The sequence below is a fragment of the Myodes glareolus genome, chromosome 14 (genome assembly GCF_982192425.1).
Source record: "Myodes glareolus chromosome 14, mMyoGla1.1, whole genome shotgun sequence".
NCBI lineage: Eukaryota > Metazoa > Chordata > Mammalia > Rodentia > Cricetidae > Myodes > Myodes glareolus.
The window spans coordinates 77,031,163-77,052,173 of NC_142039.1; the positions used below are offsets into that span (position 1 = coordinate 77,031,163).

Consider the following 21,011-nt stretch of genomic DNA (forward strand, 5'->3'; position numbering starts at 1 on the left):
TCCAATCTGCAAACAACAACCTTTGCTTCTCAGGCATGCTTTGATGTTATTTATCTTCTCTTTTTCTTTTTGTGTATGTAATGTATGAGTGTGTATGAGTTTGTGAATGTGTGTGTGCTTGCATGTAGACCAGAGGTTGGTATTGGGTGTCTTCCTCTGTTGTTCTTCACACTTTAAAATAATATTTATTTTTTTACTTCAGATGTAATTAATCACTTACCCCCTTTCCCTTCCTTTTTTCCAACCCCTCCCATGTTTCACTCCTTCTTTAAATCATTACTCCCTTTTCTCCAGTTATCATTGCATACATACATGCATGCTGTCTGCTCAGTCTGTTTTGTATTACTTGTATATATATGATACCAGGACTGACCATTTGGTATTTGTCTTAGGGTTTCTATTGCTATGAAGAAACACCATGACCACAGCAACTCTTACAAAGGAAAACATTTAATTAAGATGGAGGCTTCAGTTTCAGAGATTCAGTCCATTATCATCATGGTGGGATGAAGTAGAGAGAGAATAAATTAATCCCACACTAACTCAGAACTGAGTATAATAAAGACATGGTGCTAGAGAGGTAACTGAGAGTTCTACATCTTGCAGGCAACAGGAAGTGAAGTGAAGCCCACCCCCACAGTGACACACTTTCTCCAACAAGGTCACACCTCCTAATAGTATCACTTCTTTTGGGGGCCATTTTCTTTAAAATTACCACACTCCACTCCCTGGCCCCCAAAATCTTGTAGCAATATCATAATGCAAAATATATTTAGTCCAACTTCAAAAGTCACTATGGTCTATCACAGTCTCAACAATCTTTAAAAGTTCAGTCTTTTCTGAGATTCATGTAGTCTCTTAACTATAATCTCATAAAATCAAAGTCAAAAAGCAGATCACATACTTCCAACATATAATATCACAGGATATACATTACCATTCCAAAATGTAGTTAAGGGAGCATAGTGAGGGAATATCAACCAAAACAAGACCAAAAACCAACTGGGCAAACTCCAAACTTCATATCCATGCCTGATGTCAGAGCGCTCTTCAGATCTCCAACTCCTTTCAGCTTTGTTGACTGCAGCACACTTCTTTCTCTTGGGCTGTTTCCATGCCCTGTTAGCAGCTCTCCTCAACAGGTATCCCACGGCTCTGGCATCTTCAACATCTTGGGGTCTCCAAGGTAATCCAGGCTTCAACTTCATATCTTCACACATTGACCTCTCTAGTTCTCCATTCAGAGACGCCCCTGACACATGCCTGGCCTCAGCAGCTTTTCTGAGTCCTTAGTTTAAGGTCGACCTGGACTATACAGTGAGACTCCACTCCCCGCCCCCCCCCAAAAAAAAAACAAAAATAAATTAAAGTAACATTTTCACAGAAAATTTCAATATTTCTGGGAATATTTGTGGGCCTTTTCCTTAGAATTCCAGGCAAGAGCAGGGCCTTCACAGAGATGCTTGCTGGGATTTCTTGTTCATGGCTCGTACACCTCACAAAACATTTCCCAGCCCAACCCAAGGACAGATTGGAAAAGGAGAAAGAACTCTCCCCTCAGCTGTAGCTCATCAGAGGACAAGTAGGGACAGTACCGCTGAAGCCTGTGTTGACAGGACTAGGAGTGTGGGCAGCATGCATAGCTGGGTCTGCAGGTCAGCCTCCTGGGTCCTCCACTCTCCTGTTTACAGTCCCTGGAAGCCTGAGTAGCCAGCCCTGCCAGCCAGTCTGGTTCTGTCACAGTGACACACAACAAAATCAGCATCTTTACCAGGCACTCGCCGATTTCCTGAGATGGAAGCATCTCGGAGCCAATCACAGAAATGGCAGCGGTCCTTGAGCAGCAGACATCAGAAGAGAGCCCTCTGAGCCAGTGTTCCATTAGGAAATCATTCCTCCTAAAAGTTTTTAAAAGAAAGCTAATGGTCAGGGCCATCCGACAACAACCATCGTAAGAACTTTATTACCTAAGTAGTCATCTCTCTTCCACCCCCTCACCTCCCTCCCTGCCTGCCTCTCTTCCCCTCTCTTTCTTCCCTCCATCCCTTTCTCTCCTCCCTCCCTTCATTTCTTTCTTTTCAGAAAGGCTAAGTTAAGGCCATACATTTAGATTAACTTGTTTGACTGATTTACCTGTTTGGCTTCCTCGTCTTAAAATTATTTTGGCAGGAATGTTATCTATGCCAGCTCTGTTCCACTTGCAATGCTTTGTGTATTAATACGGGCTCAGAAATGTGTGTGCTGAATGTGGCCTGTGTAATCAGATGAAAGTAATATTTCCTGGCAGAAACATTGAAACCATTGTAGGTAATGAAAAAGTGATTCCATGCTCGTTGCTTTCCTCATTGCTGATTTCTCTCAGTAACTGTTAAAAAAGGAAAAAAAAAAACTTCATTTTCCCCTAGTTATTACTTTTTGTTGTTGTTGTTGTTGTTTTTAAGATTATATTTGTAAGTTATAGTGTAGTGCAGGGGCCAGAAGAGGTCATCATATGCTTTGGAGATGGAGGTGGTTATGAGTCGCTGGATGTGGGTGCTGGGAACCAGAGCGGTGTGTGGGCTTAGCCTCCAAGCCAGCTCTCCAGGTCCCTCCCTTTATTTTATTTATAAATCTAATTTGACTTCTTACAAATTAAATAAATTATTTTTCTATGATCTTTCTTTTTTTATTTTCAAAATTAGAAAGTGTAAATGTTGCCAGGCAAGGAATGACACATGCCTTTAATCCCGGCACTCAAGAGGCAGAGGCAGGCAGATCTCTGTGAGTTTCGTGGTCTGATCAAGTTCCAGGACAACTTGGGCTACATAAAGAAACCCTGCTTTGAAAAACAAAACAAAAGTATAAATGTTACTTGCCACTCTCTGGCCTGTCTAATAGACCAAGTCTCTGATATTCTTTTTCATGACTGGGAAATTCTAGGAAGAAGGATTTACGGAACCAGACCCTCCCCAACTAAAAGCTAGCTTTCTTTCCCCTTTGATGGCTCAAAATAAGCAACATTGTGGAGAATGCTCCCACCATGTGCAAGCAAGGGTCACGTGTAAGGAGGTAGTGAGTTAAAAGACATTTAGGGATGATTATGATTAAATGCTTTACCCACAAAAAGAAAATGCAAAGTAGAGAAAATTTCTTGGTTTGGGAACTGGGAACTCAGTCTGGGCCGAGCATGCACGAGCTGTGAAGGCGAAGTGTGGAGTAAACGTGTGTCAATCCCGGTAGAAGCTGCCCTCCAGCCACACTGTGTGCTGCTGTTCTGTCACTCACGGGACCCTGACGATGTCTTACATGTTTCGGTCCTTTAACCTCTGCTTTGTCGTCATTGCTCGCCTCTTTGCACCATGTTCCATACACATGTAATATGTAGAGGTTATGGCTTTTCCTTTTCAGACTGCAGTGCTCTGGCAGCGTTCTCATACATTCCATACACATGTACTATGTAGAGGTTATGGTGTTCCCTTTTCAGACTGCAGTGCTCTGGCAGCGTTCTCATACATTCCATACACATGTACTATGTAGAGGTTATGGTGTTCCCTTTTCAGACTGCAGTGCTCTGGCAGCGTTCTCTCTGCTGTGCATCTTTGTCTTGGACTAGGCATTCACGAATGTTTGAACGTGAGGCGTTAATGTTCGCCTTCTGACCAGCCATCTAGACAGGTGGTGTTCTGTCCACTGGTGTCCTTGGTGTTTCTGCATTGTGGTTGTATACATCCAGGGAGACCTGGTGGACTAACAAGCCTGGTGCCAGTGTTTCCTTAGGGAAGCCATGAAGCCCTGAGATAAGAGATGCTCATGACCTACACAGCAACATGCACTTCAGCAGGTGGCGCTCTTCTACCTTTGAAGGTTATTCTCTCCTGGTCTTCTGGGCCCAGGGCCATACCTTGCTGGCCAGAGGGTTTGTAGGGTAGCATTGGCTTATGAAGCTATTGTCTGGCCTGGTTAGGGAAGGCTAGCGGGCACTGGCCCACCTGCTGCCAGTGACAGCCCTTGAGCAATAGTGGAGGGCTGCCATGGCTATGTCTGTGCAGAAGTGCCATGGAGAGGCAGCATCCCAAGAGTCGTAACAGAAGGAATGCTGGGTTTGCAGGAGCCCCAGAGGATGGAGGACACCATGAGGGGAAGAACAATGAAAATTGGGAGCCTACATTCTTTTCAATGTGTACATTTTACTTATTATATGTTTCTATGATATACATATTTATATAATATAGTTATCATACACTAACAGATACATATATTCTTATGCAGCTTACCTTTGTGATGCTGTTCCCGAAGCATTCCTACCATATGGAATAGTTTGGGCAGGATGTTCTGAAGAAAGAATTGTGGGTAGAGTAATAGTCTTGGGATAGGAAATTCATTAGATTTGAATGAGATCCATTGAATGAGAGCACATACCAACTGACATTGCTGAGACCTCCATTATGTTTGTCTGGCTGGCAGTAGAATCTTCCAAAGCTACACGAGTGCTTCCAACAGGAAGACTTGAGTGCCTGTTTTAATTGTCAGTGAAAACAATTTTGTTAAAGCTCTCATGTATTTGTCTGTCCTTGAACTGATATTTCTTTATTAGTTGATTTTATTTTGTTGTTGTTTGTTTTTGTTCTTTGAGACAAGACCTCATGTAGATCAGGCTGGCCTCAAGGTTGCTCTACAATCAGTTATGACTTTGAATATGTGTCCTGCCTTCACCTCTCAGCTGCTGGCATTGCAGATGTGCCCCGCTGTACCCAGTGTAGGTGCTGAGGACTGGACTGAGGAGTCCTCCGTGCTAGCCAAGCACTCTGCCAATTGAAAAACACCTCAGCTAACTCTTTAAATGTCAAGCATTCTGCGAGCTGCTGAGCTTTGTGAAGATAGAGCCAACTAGCTCTTGCCTGTGCAGCAGTAAGGTGGTGGTAGCTGCCTTTGCGGTTTCGGTGATAGACCAGGTATGCAGGACTTGACTACCCATGTACCTCACTAGTTTACTCTTGCTGAATGGTAGGACCAAAAAGTGACTACACGACCTTGATTTTTCTCATTTTTTCCCCCTTTCATAAAAATTCTTGTCTCAAGATACCAAGTCATGGTCACATCCCCCCGCTCCCCAGCTCTCACCCCACGAGCTGACTGCTCTGTCATACTTTGTCTCTCCTTGCTGGTAACTCCTTATGATGACAGTTCTCAGAGCAGTAGTGAAAACAGTGATGCGGGTAATTGTGGTAGTGCTTTCCAGGTTATGCTGTACTTATTTTCAGAAGTAAATGTTTATTGTAACATACACAGTGTGCTGGGCGTCAAACCCAGATCTTCATACATGCTTCATGAATACTCATAACTGAACTGCATCCATAGCCAAAACCAACTTTTAAAATTGTCTCTTTGAAAACCAACCCCTTTCAAGTCCTGTTATTTACTGCAAAATCCAGTTATCTCTAAGGAAAATTTCAGTCCTGTTTCGAAGATGAAAATGTTTATTTGAATCTTATCATGGCTGCTACCGCACTTGTGAGACAGATGTCTCACCGCACAACCGCCTTGTGGTGTTCTTGAAATGGCCTCTAAATGTATTCCAGTTTGAGAAACTGATATAGGGGTATATGGTATAAAGAACTCTGCTCTCTTTTTGAGGGGGTCATAAGCCCAGGGTTCAGAATCTGTGTAAAAAGGTGGGGAGCTTGACTGCTCAAGCCTGTGTGAGGAGGACCATTGCTTCTGGCCGACTCCACAGCCCCCATCTCTGCTGCCCCTATGGGTCCAGGCCTCGCTATGAAGTCATCCAGGGTGTGATGGGCTTCTGGCTTCTACAGAGGAAAAACTTTGCTCTAATGTAAGTACAGTGTGTTCTCTTTGTTTTGCAGCTGGTTCTGTGAGGGGGTTGGGTGCAAGTGGGTTGAATAAAAAGAAAAATGAAGGCATTCACTGTTTCATGGAGGACAGCTCATTGAAAGTAAACAGCATTTAAATAGTCTCCAAATGGCCCATTCTATATGAAGTCATGCAGGATGCCCCCTTTGGGCTGTCATTCTCCTTAAAATGGATCACTTTGTTTGTACTGTGTTTTCATGCCATTCAACCTTAAGCCTCAAACGTGGGCCTCATCAGGTCATGGTCTCCGTGCACATGTGGCAGCCATACCTTCAAACACCCTTGCTCACGCCTTAGGAAAGACTCCCGGAGTGGCTGGGAGAGGCAGCTACGGAGCAGAGAGATCACAAGCGATGACAGCAGCAGTGACCACGGCAGCGTCCAACACTGAGACCAGGACTGTGCCTCGTGACTCTGTCTGCATTATCCGTTTTATTCTTCATGTGATCCCATGAGGTAGACACTATGATTGTTCCTCTGGTACACATGAGGAAATTGGTGTAGTCAAAGATACGAGCATGCCTCAGCCAGCAGGTACAAAGCAGGAACTGGGCTAACATTTCCAGAGCCAGCACTGACCCATGGTGTTCTGGAAAGAAGTAAAGTCTTTACCAGTTGTGTCTGCAGGGAAGGTTGACTACAAGTGGCAGACTCTGGAATGTATGCCCTGCAGTCCACGCGTACCCCCTGGCTGTGGGCAGGCTTTGAAGATTCACGGGAGACTGGTCCAAGAGCAACACAGAAGAGGCTTTTTTTCCTGGTGAGAAGTCTACAAATGTCCTCATAGTCCAAGCTGAAAGCCCTTCCCAGAGCACAGGAAGTTCTCACAGTCCAAGGCTGGCTCTAGCATTGCCCAGGATTGGATCAGGACAGATGTTCAGGGACAGATGTGCTTGAGAAATGCTCCCTAGAAGCTTGGTGGATCAGTCAGGGCCTTTGGAACTAGATCTCTAAGGGCTGACCAGTTGGTATGCCCTGTGATGTTTTTGTTTTTAAAGTCTGAGGTATAAAATGGTCTTCTCCAAGGGGGCCATCTGCAGCACTTCAGACACAGTTCCAAGTACAGGCAGATGTGCAGGTGCAGGGTCTCTGTCGGCACATTCAGGAGCCCAGCAGTGGTGGCGCATGCCAGGAGCCAGAGGCAGGCGGATCTCTGTGAGTTTGAAGCCAGCCTGGGTCTACAAGAGATAGTTCCAGGACAGGCTCCAAAACTAGAGAAACCCTGTCTCAAAAAAAACAATACATACATACATACATACATACATACATACAACAAAGAAGAGGAAGAAGAAGAAAAGAAGAAGAAGCACGCACATTCAGCTGCTGATGTTGTCAGGGTACTTTTTCCACACGGGACAATGCTCAGTCTGTCCCTGACATTCCCCAGAAGAATGAAATAGCAAACAATGTGATTGTCAGCACACTAAAAAGCAAACAAACATGTTCTTCCCATTGTTTAACTTCAGAGAAGACCTTGGAGGAGCAGTGCTGGCTCCAGATGTCTGGGCTGGACCCCAGCTCAGCTTTGCTGTAGCTTTCTCTGTCTCACCCCAGACTTTGTGTTATTTAAGCTGCTAGTGTGTTCTACATACCTAGGTTCCCATATTCCTACGCCGTTGTGCCCCATTGTGCCTTCCCTACTGCACCATGAGTGCCAGGTGAGGTGTCGCCATAAGATTGGCCTTCCAGTTCCTGGTGAATGTAGAGATTGCTTCAGTTCCTGCTTCTCCACAATCACTAAAACTAGACAGACTGCAAAGGAGCAGGTAAAGCCCAGTGCCTGGCGCTGGCAGAAAGCCCTGGTGTGCAGCGTGCCATTCCTAAAGGGATTCTTTTCAGGGGAGTGCCTGTTCCTCATTTCCAGATTGTTTCTTCCCAGTTGTTGTATTTATCATTTTACTAATGTCTCAAGATTGAAGTATGTCCTTTTCTCTAGGCATGGTGACTTTCCCTTCCAATCCCAGCTCTGAGGTAGTTAAGAGAAGGATTGCCATGGGTTTGAGGCCAGTCAAAAGAAAAAAAAAAAGATTTCCTTTTAATGATTTAATTTTAGTTGTTTTACATTAAAATACAATATTTAAGAGCCAAATAATTGTTGCTTTTATTATATTCTTTTCCCTAAAGAGCAGACAATCACCTTGCTTTATCATTCTTTCTGCTTAAGAAATAACTACTTTCAGGTGGGCCTTGCAGGATGCACCTCTACCCCCAGTTCCTCTGGAGCCGGAGGCAGAAAGAGCTCTAGTTCAAGGCCAGCCCAGGCACTTAGTGAGGTTCTGTCTCCAGATAAAAGTAACGAGAGGGTGGAGGACACAGCACAGTGTTCGAGCGCTCGTCTATGGGCAAAAATAAATCAAATAAAAAATGAAGTAGTTACTTCTGCCTCTTTCTCTGCTTCTTGACATTCCCCTCCCCCACATCCTTTGCTAAGGTACTTGGTTACTCATAGATGGGCCTTCCCAGTGTCCCGTCTTCTCCTTGTGGGTCACAGGATTCGAGTTGGATCAATGACTCAAGTTTGTGTGTGTGAAGAGCCAGAGCCTTGTAGAAAAGCTGTAGTTGTGCCATTTCTGGGTGTTCATTCTATTTGGAATTAATAATAGTGCTTTGGTGTTGCCCTGCTCCATTTTCTTCGGTTTCCTTGTGTTCATCAACCCCAGACTCTTTGGTCTCCGGAAGGGTTCTCTCTGGGCCCGTAGGCAGCCTCCATGGGTGCGGTTCATGGTTCTGCAAGCATCCTCTCTTTTCTCTAGCCTCTTTTTGAAGCATACTTCTGTAGATGAATATGGGTGTGTAGGAGGTGGATGTTTTTAAGCTCTGTGTCTGAAAATGTAGGATCTTCATTCCCCTGCTTCAGTTTCACAGCACCCTTAATATGAGTAGCCTATTCTGTGTCTCAGGGATTCTGCGTTCTTTCTATCTTGAGTACCGTGGTTCCTTTTGGGATAATCCCCTGGGTTTTAATGATCCTCTCCTACCTTCTCTGCCACGGTTTGGGGGACTTCTATTACTTGGGTATTCGGTCTCCTAGCTGCACCTCTTCTCCCTGATTCTTGCTGTTGTTTTCCCTTGGCTTGGTTTGATTTGACATTTTGTTTGACCCTATAGGAGATTTCTTTACTTCAATGTCTCATCTTATCCCTTGTTTGAGTCTTTCTTTTCTCCCATAAGGCTTTTTCTTTACCAATGATGTGCTTTCTGAGAGCATTTTTTTGTAGGGCTGCAATACATTCTCTTAATTCAGACTGCTTGTGTCTGGTGGAGTTAACATCTTGAGTGTGCTCACTGTCCTCCCCCCCAGGAGTATTTTCTATCTACTTGCTTCTCTCAGTCTAGAACACTAAATGGGCTTTCTGTAAGTGCCTTGAAGGTCTTGATTTGTCTAGATTTGGGAGGAGGACTTTAAGAAACAGACCGGCAGTCCTGAGCGCATACATGAGTCAACCTCACCATAACTGATCACAGGTCTCCAATATGTGTCATCCTGCCTCTGCTCTTGGGTTGTCAGCTCCATCAGAGTCCTCCTCCTGGACCAAAGCTTAGCTATCAGCAACCTGAGACCCAAGTAAAAGAAGATGCTTGTGGTCCCAGCATCCTTCATGCTTCACACTTACCTAGCCCTATCCACCTGACATCCTCTCCCACATTCTTCTAGTGCACCCTTCTGTTCTCTCTAGAAAGTAAGCTACAGTTATTCTCCAGGGTCTGTGGAAGAAGAACAGAAAGTGCAGATATACAAGGTAGGGAAGCCTACCCATCGATCTAACCACTGTCTGATGCTTAGCCAGGCTAGCTGAAGTTCAGTATGCCCCCATCCTAGAAACTTTTGCAGCCTACTAGAGGGAACTAAAAAGCAGGCCTCACCATTCTCTACTGCCCACAGGATGTGAGTCTGTGCCATTGTTTGCACCTTTGTCAGTTTTTATACAGCTCCCTGTATTTTGTAGCTATTCTGTCTTATTTTCTTCAATCTTTTTATTTCTGCTTTAAAATAAATAACTAAAACCATTATCTGCATAAAGTAGGGCATGCATATCTGCCATCCTAGCATTTGGTAAGAGGACGGGAAAAGTCAAACCCAACCTTATCTACATATCTACATCCTGAATTCAATGCCAGCCTACGTTGCATGATATTCTCTGTCAAAAACAACGGTGTTTAATAGTGTTGGGTATGGGGCATGTAGAGGCAGTCTCCATTCAGGGTTCCATTTTCACCTGGGAGCTTCTGTGTGGCTTCGCCTTTGCTGATCCCAAGGCCTTCTATAGCCCAGGCTGGTCTGAACACAGTATGAAGCCAAGCTTGAATTTCTGATCTCCCTGCTTCTCCCTCCTGAGTGCTGATATTGCAGGTGTCTGCATGCGAGGCAAGTGCTCTCAACAGCTGATCTACGGCCCTAGCTCCCAGGTCTGGATTCTGTCTTAAAGCAAAGTTCCAGTGATCCACAGTAAATTCTCAAAAGAAAACTGAAGGTGGTGGCTAGCCCTAGCCCTTGGATTTAGATTTGGAATTTTTTTCTTTTAAATCAAAACTTTTCAAAATCAATCATATAAGGGGCTGGAGAGATGGTTCATGCTTGAGAGCACATGTTGCTCTTGCCTAGGACCTGGGTTTGATTTCCAGCACACACACACAGTGGCTCTCAACCATCTGTGACTCCAGTTCAAAGGGTTTTGCTACCTTCCTCTGCCCTCTGTTGACACTAGATACACATGCACACACATAAAATAAATATGTCTTAAAAATTGTGTGTAGAATGTATGTTGGCAGAAGTTTTTGACCCGCAAGCAGCTCCCAAATAAACGCCCAGAGACTTAATATTAATTATAAACGCTCAGTCAATAACTCAGACTTGTTGATAGCCAACTTTTGCATTTTCACTTATCTCATATTTTTATCTACACTTTACCACTGACTTGATACCTTTTCTCAGGATGGCATGTCCATCTTGCATCTCTATGCATGTCTCTCTACTCTTCAAATTCCGCCCTCCCCCCTCCCCCTCCCCCTCCCCCCTCCTCCCAGTATTATCAGTTTGGCTCTCCCGCCTAACCTTATTCTGTTCAGTTATTAGCCAGTCAGCTTCTTTATTAAACCAATCACATTGACATATATTCACACAGTGTAAAAGAATATTCTGTGTGTGTGTGTGTGTTGGACAGGGGAGGGCCCCTACTCCTGAGAGAAAGTCTCATGTATCCCAGACTGTTTTCCAACTTGCTAAGCTTGGATGTTGCCAATGATTACTTGCTACCATGCCTAACTGTGAACCAGCAGAGCAGACACTTCTGTAAGAATGCCATGCTAATTCTGATGATGCATTCACATTTCAGAAACAGGAAGTTTACTTCCTCATCTTTGAGAGAGGCCTAGGATTGTAAATTATCAATCATTTATTTGAGAAAAGCCTGCTCGAATGTCTAGACCGAGTAGAGAACACATCCTGAGCTGGGGTGGGAGTCCTTGGTGTCGTGAGCTCTCTACTTCAGCTTTGCATGTGCTCAGGAATGAGGGTGATCATCTAAATAGTTAGAAACATGAAAGAAAGACCCACATTTCCACAAGCTAATTGGTTGTAAAGTCAGGACTGAAACCTATGTACTTCCCTTCCATAATTTCATGTTTCCTACTGTCTCCATCTTAGGGGAACTTTAATTGAATTTAGACAGAATAGTTGGATTATAGCACAGAATGATCATTCCTCATTTATTGATTTGTTCATCAAATTCATTCATATCAGCTACGTTTCCTTTTTCATGCCAGGCACGGAGGAAGAAAAGGATGTGATCTTGTGTCTATAGCAGCCTGAGGCCAGCACCCTCTGTGTTTGCAGCTAAGTGACTGCCTTAGCACCGCCCTTTAGAATTAGCCTCGCTTATGGCTTCAAACCAACCTCTGGAGGAGACCAGACCTCCTTGACTGCCTTCAAACCAGATCTCTCGTACTTTCTCTGAGGACTGTAGTCATGCCCCTCCAGGTGGCATGGCTTGCTTCAGGGATGTGCTGTTGCCAGTTTTCCCCACAGGCTCTGCAAGTGTAGAATCGAGTGAGGTCCATGGCCACACAGTACCTCATGACAATTGCTTTCTGTTTTTAGGGTGCATGAGCTGGCATTACTATGTGACCATGCCAATGCCAGCCTCCACCTTCACAATTGCAGTGGGACACTGGACAGAAGTGAAACCTAGGACATCCCCATCAGACGATCCAGTGATAGAGCACGCTCTCCTGCCTGCGAAAGATGACTTCAGGTTTGTGTTTGGGAGTTTGCTGACTTCACTCTGGGAATGTGAGAAACTGAGCCAGAATGGAGCTAACTGAAGCAGGGAAAGGCCTACTGGAAAAGAGAGTTGGCCTTGTAATTCATGAAGAGAGAGAAGAAAGCAAGTGGCTGTGAAGCCCTCTATATCAGCAGAAGCATTTCTACGTTCATTCAAATTAAAAAAGCTGGAAGTTCAACACTTTCCTTCTGGCCCTTTAGATGTCTGTCTTAGTAGTTGATCAAAAATGTCTTAATAAAGCAAAGTTGTGCAGTGAAAGGAAGGTTGCAGTGGAAGGAAGGATACAGTGGAAGGAAGGATGCAGTGGAAGGGAGGATGCAGTGGAAGGGAGGATGCATTGGAAGGGAGGATGCAGTGGAAGGGAGGATGCAGTGGAAGGGAGGATGCAGTGGAAGGGAGGATGCAGTGGAAGGGTGGGTGCAGTGGAAGGGAGGGTGCAGTGGAAGGGAAGGTGCAGTGGAAGGAAGGTGCAGTGGAAGGAAGGTGCAGTGGAAGGGAGGGTGCAGTGGAAGGGAGGGTGCAGTGGAAGGGAGGTGCAGTGGAAGGAAAGTGCAGTGGAAGGGAAGGTGCAGTGGAAGGGAGGGTGCAGTAGAAGGAAGGATGCAGTGAAAATAAGGGGCAGTGGAAGGGAGGGTGCAGTTCAAGGGAGGGTGCAGTGGAAGGAAGGTGTAGTGGAAGGGAGGGTGCAGTGGAAGGGAGGGTGCAGTGGAAGGGAGGATGCAGTGGACGAGAGGATGCAGTGGAAGGGAGGGTGCAGTGGAAGGAAGGTGCAGTGGAAGGAAGGTGCAGTGGAAGGGAGGGTGCAGTGGTAGGAAGGGTGCAGTAGAAGGAAGGATGCAGTGAAAATAAGGGGCAGTGGATTGAAGGTGGGCAATGAAAGGTTTCATCTAGTTGACTCTGTGGAGGGCACTGACTGTTTTGGTCCTGTGGTGCCTGTTTGTGGTGTGCTGTGGGGCAGCCTCTTCAGTGGTGCTTACTGGCCTCTAGGAGCACAGTTCACAAGGAACCCCACATAATCGCTGGGTTAAGGGATTCCTGCTGAGTCAAGGCCTTGTTAATGTTTTTATTTTATGCACAGAACATCATCTTCAGCTCTTTAGGAACTGGTATAAGCTATTGCATAGAGACCATCCAGAAGAGTGGTGCCGATGATAGTTCAACTTCACAGTAATAGTAAGAGCAATGGGTCTGCAACTTTGCTGGTAGAGTCCTTACCAGGCACAAAGCCCTGGCTTCTACCTTTAGCACCACATAAACTGGGTGTGGATACGTGACAAGTTCAAGGCCAGTCCTATATGAGACCCTGTCTCAAACAAAACAGGAAAAGAAACCAGCTAACACATCTTGGTGTGCATTCCGTTTGTGCTGGTCTTTCTCTGCTGTGTTGCATGTGTTCTGAGCATAGTGTTATGGCGGTGTCCTTAGGAACTGACCCCAGGTATTTTCTCCTGGCAAGCATGTCTTCCTGCCTACATTATGCCTTTTGGCAGCATAGACCTATTTTCTTCTTTTTGTTCAATAATATCAGTTTTGGAGTTTTCTAATGACTCTATATTATATAGCTCGGGAAAGATTATTAGATTTTACCTGTATTCTCTTAAGGGAAGAAGGTAATTGTGGACAGAGTGGCATACCCTGGTTTCATGTGGGGATACTAAATTGTAAGTGAGAGTATCTAGGGTTCCCTTCCCTTGCTCTGGAACCACACAGCAGGTTTCATTTTGTAGTTGTCAATAGCCATATTTCTGAGTAAGGAAAACAGGTGCCCTAGAGAGTAATTTTGACTTGGTATGAGCAAGAAGTGCATCTTCTTGTGGTGAATGAAGCACTGGTGTGTGCTGCAGGGTTTGTGACTATGGTGGATCCCAACTGATCCTAAACCCACACAGAGGCCACTGGCTGTCTGCAGCCCATGTTCTATAGTCTGTTACTCTCAGTTATAGATGAGAATAAAGAGGCTCAGACAATAATTTATCTCCCTACCGACTGAGGAACAGTACCTGTATTCATTCATACAGGTCTAGTCTTTGGAGAGGTAACTTACTATCTTTCCCAGAGGCGTTTATAACCTTATTATAATGACTGAGCCACCTCAGTCGGCATCTTGAGCTATCTTCTCACCTGGAGTGACTACCACGACTTAATTGTGATGCTAACTAGAGAATATTCTCTGGGAAACAGGGGTTGAGGGGTGGGGGATGGCTCAGAGTAAAGGTTCTTGCTGTCAAGCCTATTGGCCTGAGTTCAGTCCCCAGAACCCACATACTGGAAGCAGAGAACCAACTCTTAAAAAGTTATTCTCTGACCTCTGCATGAGGTCACTCACACAAAATAAATGTAACTTTTGAAAAAGAAATAAAACACAAATTGAGGTTCCTTTGCGCCTGAGACTGCCTTCCCATCCTTACTGCCTGGGTATGACACCGTGGCTAGACCCACACCGCCGCTGCTGCTGCTGCTTCTTCTTCTTCTTCTTCTTGCTTCTGCTTCTTCTCCCTCCTCCTCCTCCTCCTTTTTCTCCTCCTCCTCCTCCTTCTTCTTCTGTTTTTACAATGAAGACTTTGAATTCTTTTTTTTTTAAGTGAAGTTTATTGAGATAAAGGGGTTGGAGAGGAAAGAAAGAGAGTAAGGGAGAGAGACATAGAGCAAGAGAGAGAGAGAGAGAGAGAAACAGAGAGAGGGGAGGAGGAGGAAGGGGAAAGCTCATGCATCCCTAACATGTAAGAAGTTGTCTGCTGCTCATCTATAGTCTCAGGGCTTGTTGATTGTTAGGAAATGAAGGTCACGAGATGAGAATGAGTTGGGGCTTCCTGCTCAGAATGATTGAAACCCTTTTCATCTGTCTCTGCCACTGTGGACAGAAGAGAGCATGGGCAGGTCAGATGGGGGAACTGGGGACACGAAGCTGCAGAAGTCCTCGTTGGGCTCTGGGAAAGGCAAATCCTATTCTTCTTTTGCCCTTGTGAGTTTGGAGCAAGTTGAAGGAGATACAGAAGGAAATGAAGGCAAAGATTCGTTCACTGACAGGCTGGACTGAGAGAGTGCATGGATGCCAGGTTTTCTAACACTTCCATGTCAGCTGCCAACCAGGCCAACGGCTACCCTGATGCTCAGGGTAACACAGGCCAGACAGCAGACCGCAGAAGATCCTCACTGGACAAGCAGGTCCCAAAAGACCAGCCAATCAGGGAGTCTAGGGGGATGTTGTTGCTTTGTTGGAAAGGTTGACGTGGAGCAGTAGCCTGGAGTAGTGGCGTGGAGTAGTGTATGAAGGAACCCCACACTCCTTCCATGGCTGACGACAGTGCACAGTTTCCTTTTGCTTATCTGCATGCTTGTCCATCAGAAATATATAGCTAATAAAACAATAGCTTAGATTTTTTAATTCTGTCATGCCATGGTGCCTCCTATGACCATCTCTGGTAGTTAGAAGGGCTCTGCTCATCCACCACACCCTTCGCTCCATGGCTGTGCCATCATACTGGTAGTTGGTGTTTCTGACCGTGCTTATATCTGATAAGCCCTCCTCCCACCGATCTCATTCATCTCAGTCTTTGTTTATAGGAGACTTGCACACCGTGGCTTTCGTTTGCCAAAGTAAGTGATCATCTGGGTTCCAGAAATTCAGCAAAAAGATTGGTTACTGAACTTTTGATCACTGTTCACAGGAGCTAAATTACAGGGGGTTGAGGACACCCTTGCAGTCCACTTGGCATGAACATTTTGGTAAACACATAGGCTAAAGACAGTCATATATACCATAAAACATGCATTAATTTCATTTGGTTCTAGCCATGGGAGAGTCTTGTTTTGTGTTTAACCTCTCAGGCCTTCATCTTGGGTCATCCAGCTTAAGCCTGGTGTGAAAGCTTGGATAACCTGCAGCAGAACACAGCGAAAGTGATTAAAGGCATTGAGAAACTGGCACGTGTTAAAGATGCTGAGATGACTCATTCTGCAGAAAGGAAGGCAGGGTGGGGAAGGCATGTCTTGAGAATGTAAAAGCTGAGGAAAAGCCACTATGAAAGGAAGAGACTCTCCAGTTGCCGCTGGGGCTGTGCTAACTGTTGATTATACATCCCCACATCCCCTTAGCTGCTGCATGAATGGGGCCATGGAGTGAACGGCCAGAGCCATCTTTGCAAGAAGAAACCTTGGGAAACATTTCAGTATATGATTGACATCCACAGTGACATGCTGGAGGTTGTTCAGTCCACAGTGTATACAGCCCGACTGAGAATATTCTGTCATGTCAGGGTTTCCTCCTGCCCTTTCTCATCTGTCTTCTCTCCGGTCAGTCACATTGGGGAGACCACAGGAGAGATGAAGAGAAAGAGAAATACTGAAGTCTTCCTCTTGGTGACAGCTGACCTAAGCATAGCCCCTGTAGCCAAGGTATACTGGTCCTTACATAGGGGCTCACAATGGCACCTCACACATTTGTGTCACTGCCGGGAGCCTCACTGACGTAGGGGCTCACAATGGCACCTCACACACTTTCGTCACTGCTGGGAGCCTCACTGACTTGATCACCTTCAAATCCTAGATTTATAGAACGTGGTATTAAGTCATATATCTAGTACTCAACATCTTCATGAGTTTGGTGAGTGTCGTGTTTATCTTTTCCCTTGAACAGACAGGCTCAGTAGGTGTACCTTTGCCATCTTCACTCTGTTCCTTAACCTCTTAGGTGTAAGAAATAGTCTCGCTCCACGGGAACAAGCAGATTCTCAGTAGAATGCCCTTTGTGCCGCAGCACTATGGTGTTTAGTCCTTAAATTTACTCCCTTGCTCTGCGCAGAGGGTTCCAGCTTTAGGGAAGATGCTTTGAAAGTCGCTCTTCAGTTCTTTTGAGACGGAGTCTTGGAGTGTAGCCCAAGCATCGAGCTCATAATGTGGTCAGGCTGATGTCAAATCCATAGTACTCTTGCCCCACCTCGCCAGTGTGTGCTGGTGCCACACTTGGTTTCTGAAAGCCTTTGGGGGTGTGTGAGGCAAGGTCTCATGTACCCACACTTACCTTGAACTCCTGATTCTCCTGTCTCTACCTTTCAAGTGTTGGTTACAAACTTATGGGCATATGCCACCATTGTCAATTTGTAAGAGCTCTTCAGTAGAGTGTATGTGAGCTTAAAATACCACAGGACCTTGTTTTCCTGTATAAATACATTTTAGAAATCCCACAGAGGCTAACTAGGTAAGCAACTTTTGCTTGTCGTCCTAGGGTAGGTGTTGAATGTTTCCAAGCAGATACTTTTGCTCTCTTCCCCATAAGGTGATGTTGTCAGTATAGGACTTTGACTCCAGTTCAATGTCAGTAACTGTATTCTTGCTGTCACTTTATCCTGGCAGTTTTTATGGGTCCCCATTTTTCTAACTCATTCTCAACCATAAGTCTCACTGGGGCTAGACGGGGTTCGTGAAGCACCTATCAGCCGATGGTGGAAGGTGAGGCTTGCTTACATAGCCGTGTGCGCCTCTTGATCACAGACCTTGGGTGGGTGGAAGATCCTTCATAAATCTAAAGAGGAATTACTGTTGCTACCTGCCCAAATTGAGGCAGGCAAGCACTAAGCGAGTCTCCAGTAGTCCTGATGAATCACAGAAGCACCCACAGCAAGAATTATAATCTGCAGTTTAAAGTTGCAGGGGTTTTCCATTGTGTCTGAATCGAGGACATGTTAACAGATAAAAAAAATAGAATTCTCTTTGATGTTGGTTTCTTTGGATATATAAGTTCTCTTGAAGCCTGTGAGTCAGGCCCTAGGAATTTTCTTTCGGCTCCGCCTTTGTCTTTCAGGGAGTAACTAATCAGATGGTGCCGACTGGGCTCTGGTCTGCTTCCTTAGAAGGTTGACTTCGTTAAATTTATACTGAAAGTGCATCGGGAAGGAATTGGAGATACAGCTCAGTTGACAGAGTACTTGCCTAGCATACAGGAAGCTCTGGGTTCGATTCCCAGCACTGTATAAGTCAGCCATATGCCAGTAATCACAGCACACAAGTGGTAGAGGCAGGATGATCAGGAGCTCTGAGGTGAGCCTAGGGTGCATGTGACCCTGTCTCCAGTACCCAAAAGGTGTAGCAGAGAAAACACCCTTAGGAAGTGCCTCTTTTTTTACTCAGCAATAGCTTCTGATAAGTTTGGTAAAGGATGCCTAGATTATTTTTTGGTAGGATGGCTTATGTGTTTTTGAAAGCTATACCTGTAACTGTCTTTGTTCTACTTCATCTCAAGTTACTTACTGTGGGAGATTCCAGAATAGAATCTTTAATTTGCTTAGAACCAGGTACATAGGGGCTCATACCTGTAATCCGAGCACTTGAGAGGTAGATGCAGAAGAATCAGGAGTTCAAGGCAGCCTTGGCTACATGAGTTCAAAGCTACCTGGGCTGCCTGAGATCTCAAACAATGAAAATTAAGTAAATAAAATGGTGATTGCATTGCTCCCTGTCTAAGAATTGTCAATTATTTGGGCAGTTGTTCTATGGTAGCATTTGAAAGCACATTGCTGCGGGTAGGTAGAATTTGCTTTGATCTGGGTGGGAGCTTGTTTTCTTGTTCTAAATCTTGCCCCCTCCCCAACGCACCACACCCCCATTAATTCTACAACAAGGTCTTTTTGCTTTTGTGTAGCATGGATTGAAGTCACCAATCACATCAACAAATATTTTGATCTGGTTTTTTTTTTTTTCATTGCTATCCAAAAGCAGACAAGGCAGTACTTGAAATGATCCACCTCTGCTCATAAGGTTGTTTGAACCGTCTTCTCAACGCTGGCCTCCTCTCTTCTTATGTGTTACCCCAGGTATGCCGATGCCTGCAGTCATGTAGAATACCCCTGCCGATTCCAGGATGCTTCTGCTGCCACCCAGGAGATCATTCCTCATCGAGTGTTTGCCCCACTGTGCCTTGAGGGTGCCTGCCAAGAGGCCCTGCTGTGCCTGGTCCCTCCTTGCCTGTCAGCTGCACACTCTGTCCTGGGAACTCACCCCTTCTCCCGACTGGACATACTCATTGTCCCTGCCAACTTTCCAAGTCTGGGGATGGCCAGGTATGCGTTTCAGCATGGCACGTGGAGCACATGCTTCAGAAGTCTGGGGACTGCTAGGGGAATGTTTTTCTTAAACTCTGTCAGCAGTTTCGTTTGCTCAGGGTGGAAGGAAAAGGGTTCCTTGTTCACCCCTGGATATCTTACTGCTACCTTCAGGAGATGGTTTTCAAGTAGGCCCTCCTCCCCACCCTATTACCATGAACCTGTAGGCATCATGGCTGAGACTGGGCATAGACTGCACCCCAGAGTGATATATGTGGGGTTGCAGTTACTCAGTGGCTGTTAGCGTGGGTGGTGAGAGCTTGCTGCTAATGAGTCCAAGGTCATGGCGTCAGGCTCCGCACACAGTAACAAAACCTGGTCCCAGGGCCACAGCTGCTCGCCTAATCCTGACCAGCTGCCTCATCCATTCTCACCATTGGTCACAAGGCAACAACTTTAGAGCCCTGTGTCAGAGAGAACATAAATCCATCCGCACTGCTGGAAAAACAGCTAAAAGCAGATGGCTTGCATGGGGGAGGGGCATAGCAACGTGTTCCTATTTTTAATACAGCAAGTGAAGTATTCTTACGGTGCCTCCATTAATTCTGACAGAAACTGGAGACTTACAAGCTGACCCTACCCTACCAGTTAATGGATGGAGTTAATTACAGCCACTCTATCAGTCCCACTGTCCGTCCACACAGTGATAGGAGGGTGACTCTGTCCCACGAGGAAAGATGGCGGGTGGACCACGCTCATGCTTCTGTTTGCAAACCCTAATCACTAACAGGGACTGTGCATGACCAGGGATGGGAAAACGAGCTCATCAAACATGTGGCTTTGAGTTTTTCCCCATTAGTCAAGGAAATTCCTTCTGCCAACTAATTTCCATGCTTTCAAACAGCTGTCACTTGTGGTGTTTTCCCAAAAAACTGCACACATTCTAGTAAAACCCCTGAGTAGAAAAGACACACACACACACACACACATACGTGCACATGCACACACACACACACTTTTTAAGGGGTGGCTGGCTTGATGTAATCCTTGAAGAGTTCTCAGAAAATCATTTAGACTGACTTTTATCCTGTATTTATGAAGATAATGGGAATGTAGAAACTAGGATAATTATATATGTTTGGTTGCATGCATTGTATAATTGTCTTGATGTCTATATAGAGTGGTCTTAACAAGGGGGCTTCTTTGGTCCCTTTGAAGAGTTTCTGGACTTAATTTAAACAGTTATTGGTGAAGAAAGGGTTGTTCATTAAATGCTTCTCATTTGTATGTGGTTTTGAGGGGTCATATTTATTTGTGAGGTTTTGTTACCCTATGAATATTGTTTTTCAGGGCATATTTGCTAACAGCCCCATATTCTAGCCTGGGGAAAGCAAAGGCCGAGTATTTTCCACACACAGAACCTCTCGGTAGCCCCTTCCCGCCACACAGTCTGCCAGACTTAGGGTGTGCTGACTTGCAGGCCATTCTGTCAGCTTCTCTCTCCAAGTCTGCATGCCCAAGCAGGCCTGTGGCAAGGTTTCTGCTTTTTGAGATATTTAAAGTGATTTAAACATGTTTAAAGCTGTATTTTTAAATAAGAAGCCTTAGTACCTGAAGGCCAAATGGTGCTGGGCACAAATGTCAGAACTGGAGTGGCGGTAACAACTTAGCAGCAGCAAGACTGCTGTCAAGCTTCCGGACGGAACTGTGCACAGTTCTCAAATAGCACCCCCACCACACACACACACACACACACACACACACACACACACACACACCCCTCATTGGATAGGAAGTAGCCTGTCCTGGTTAAGCTGTTTCCTGGACTTAACTGTTTTCTTTG

General features: G+C 45.3%; 1 protein-coding gene across 8 annotated transcripts in view; it reads left to right on the forward strand.

The window, feature by feature from the left end:
- Aopep (aminopeptidase O (putative)) overlaps positions 1–21,011 on the forward strand; it is a 272,203-nt gene that overhangs the window by 57,012 nt on the left and 194,180 nt on the right. For all 8 annotated transcript variants that reach the window (XR_015734915.1, XR_015734916.1, XR_015005257.2 and 5 more), the window contains exons 4-5: positions 11,948–12,101; positions 18,941–19,186. Coding sequence is in view for 5 of the 8 variants with exons in the window: in XM_087896652.1 (XP_087752778.1) it covers positions 11,948–12,101; positions 18,941–19,186 (400 nt within the window). In the remaining 3 variants the exon portion in view is untranslated. The remainder of the gene's footprint in view (positions 1–11,947; positions 12,102–18,940; positions 19,187–21,011) is intronic.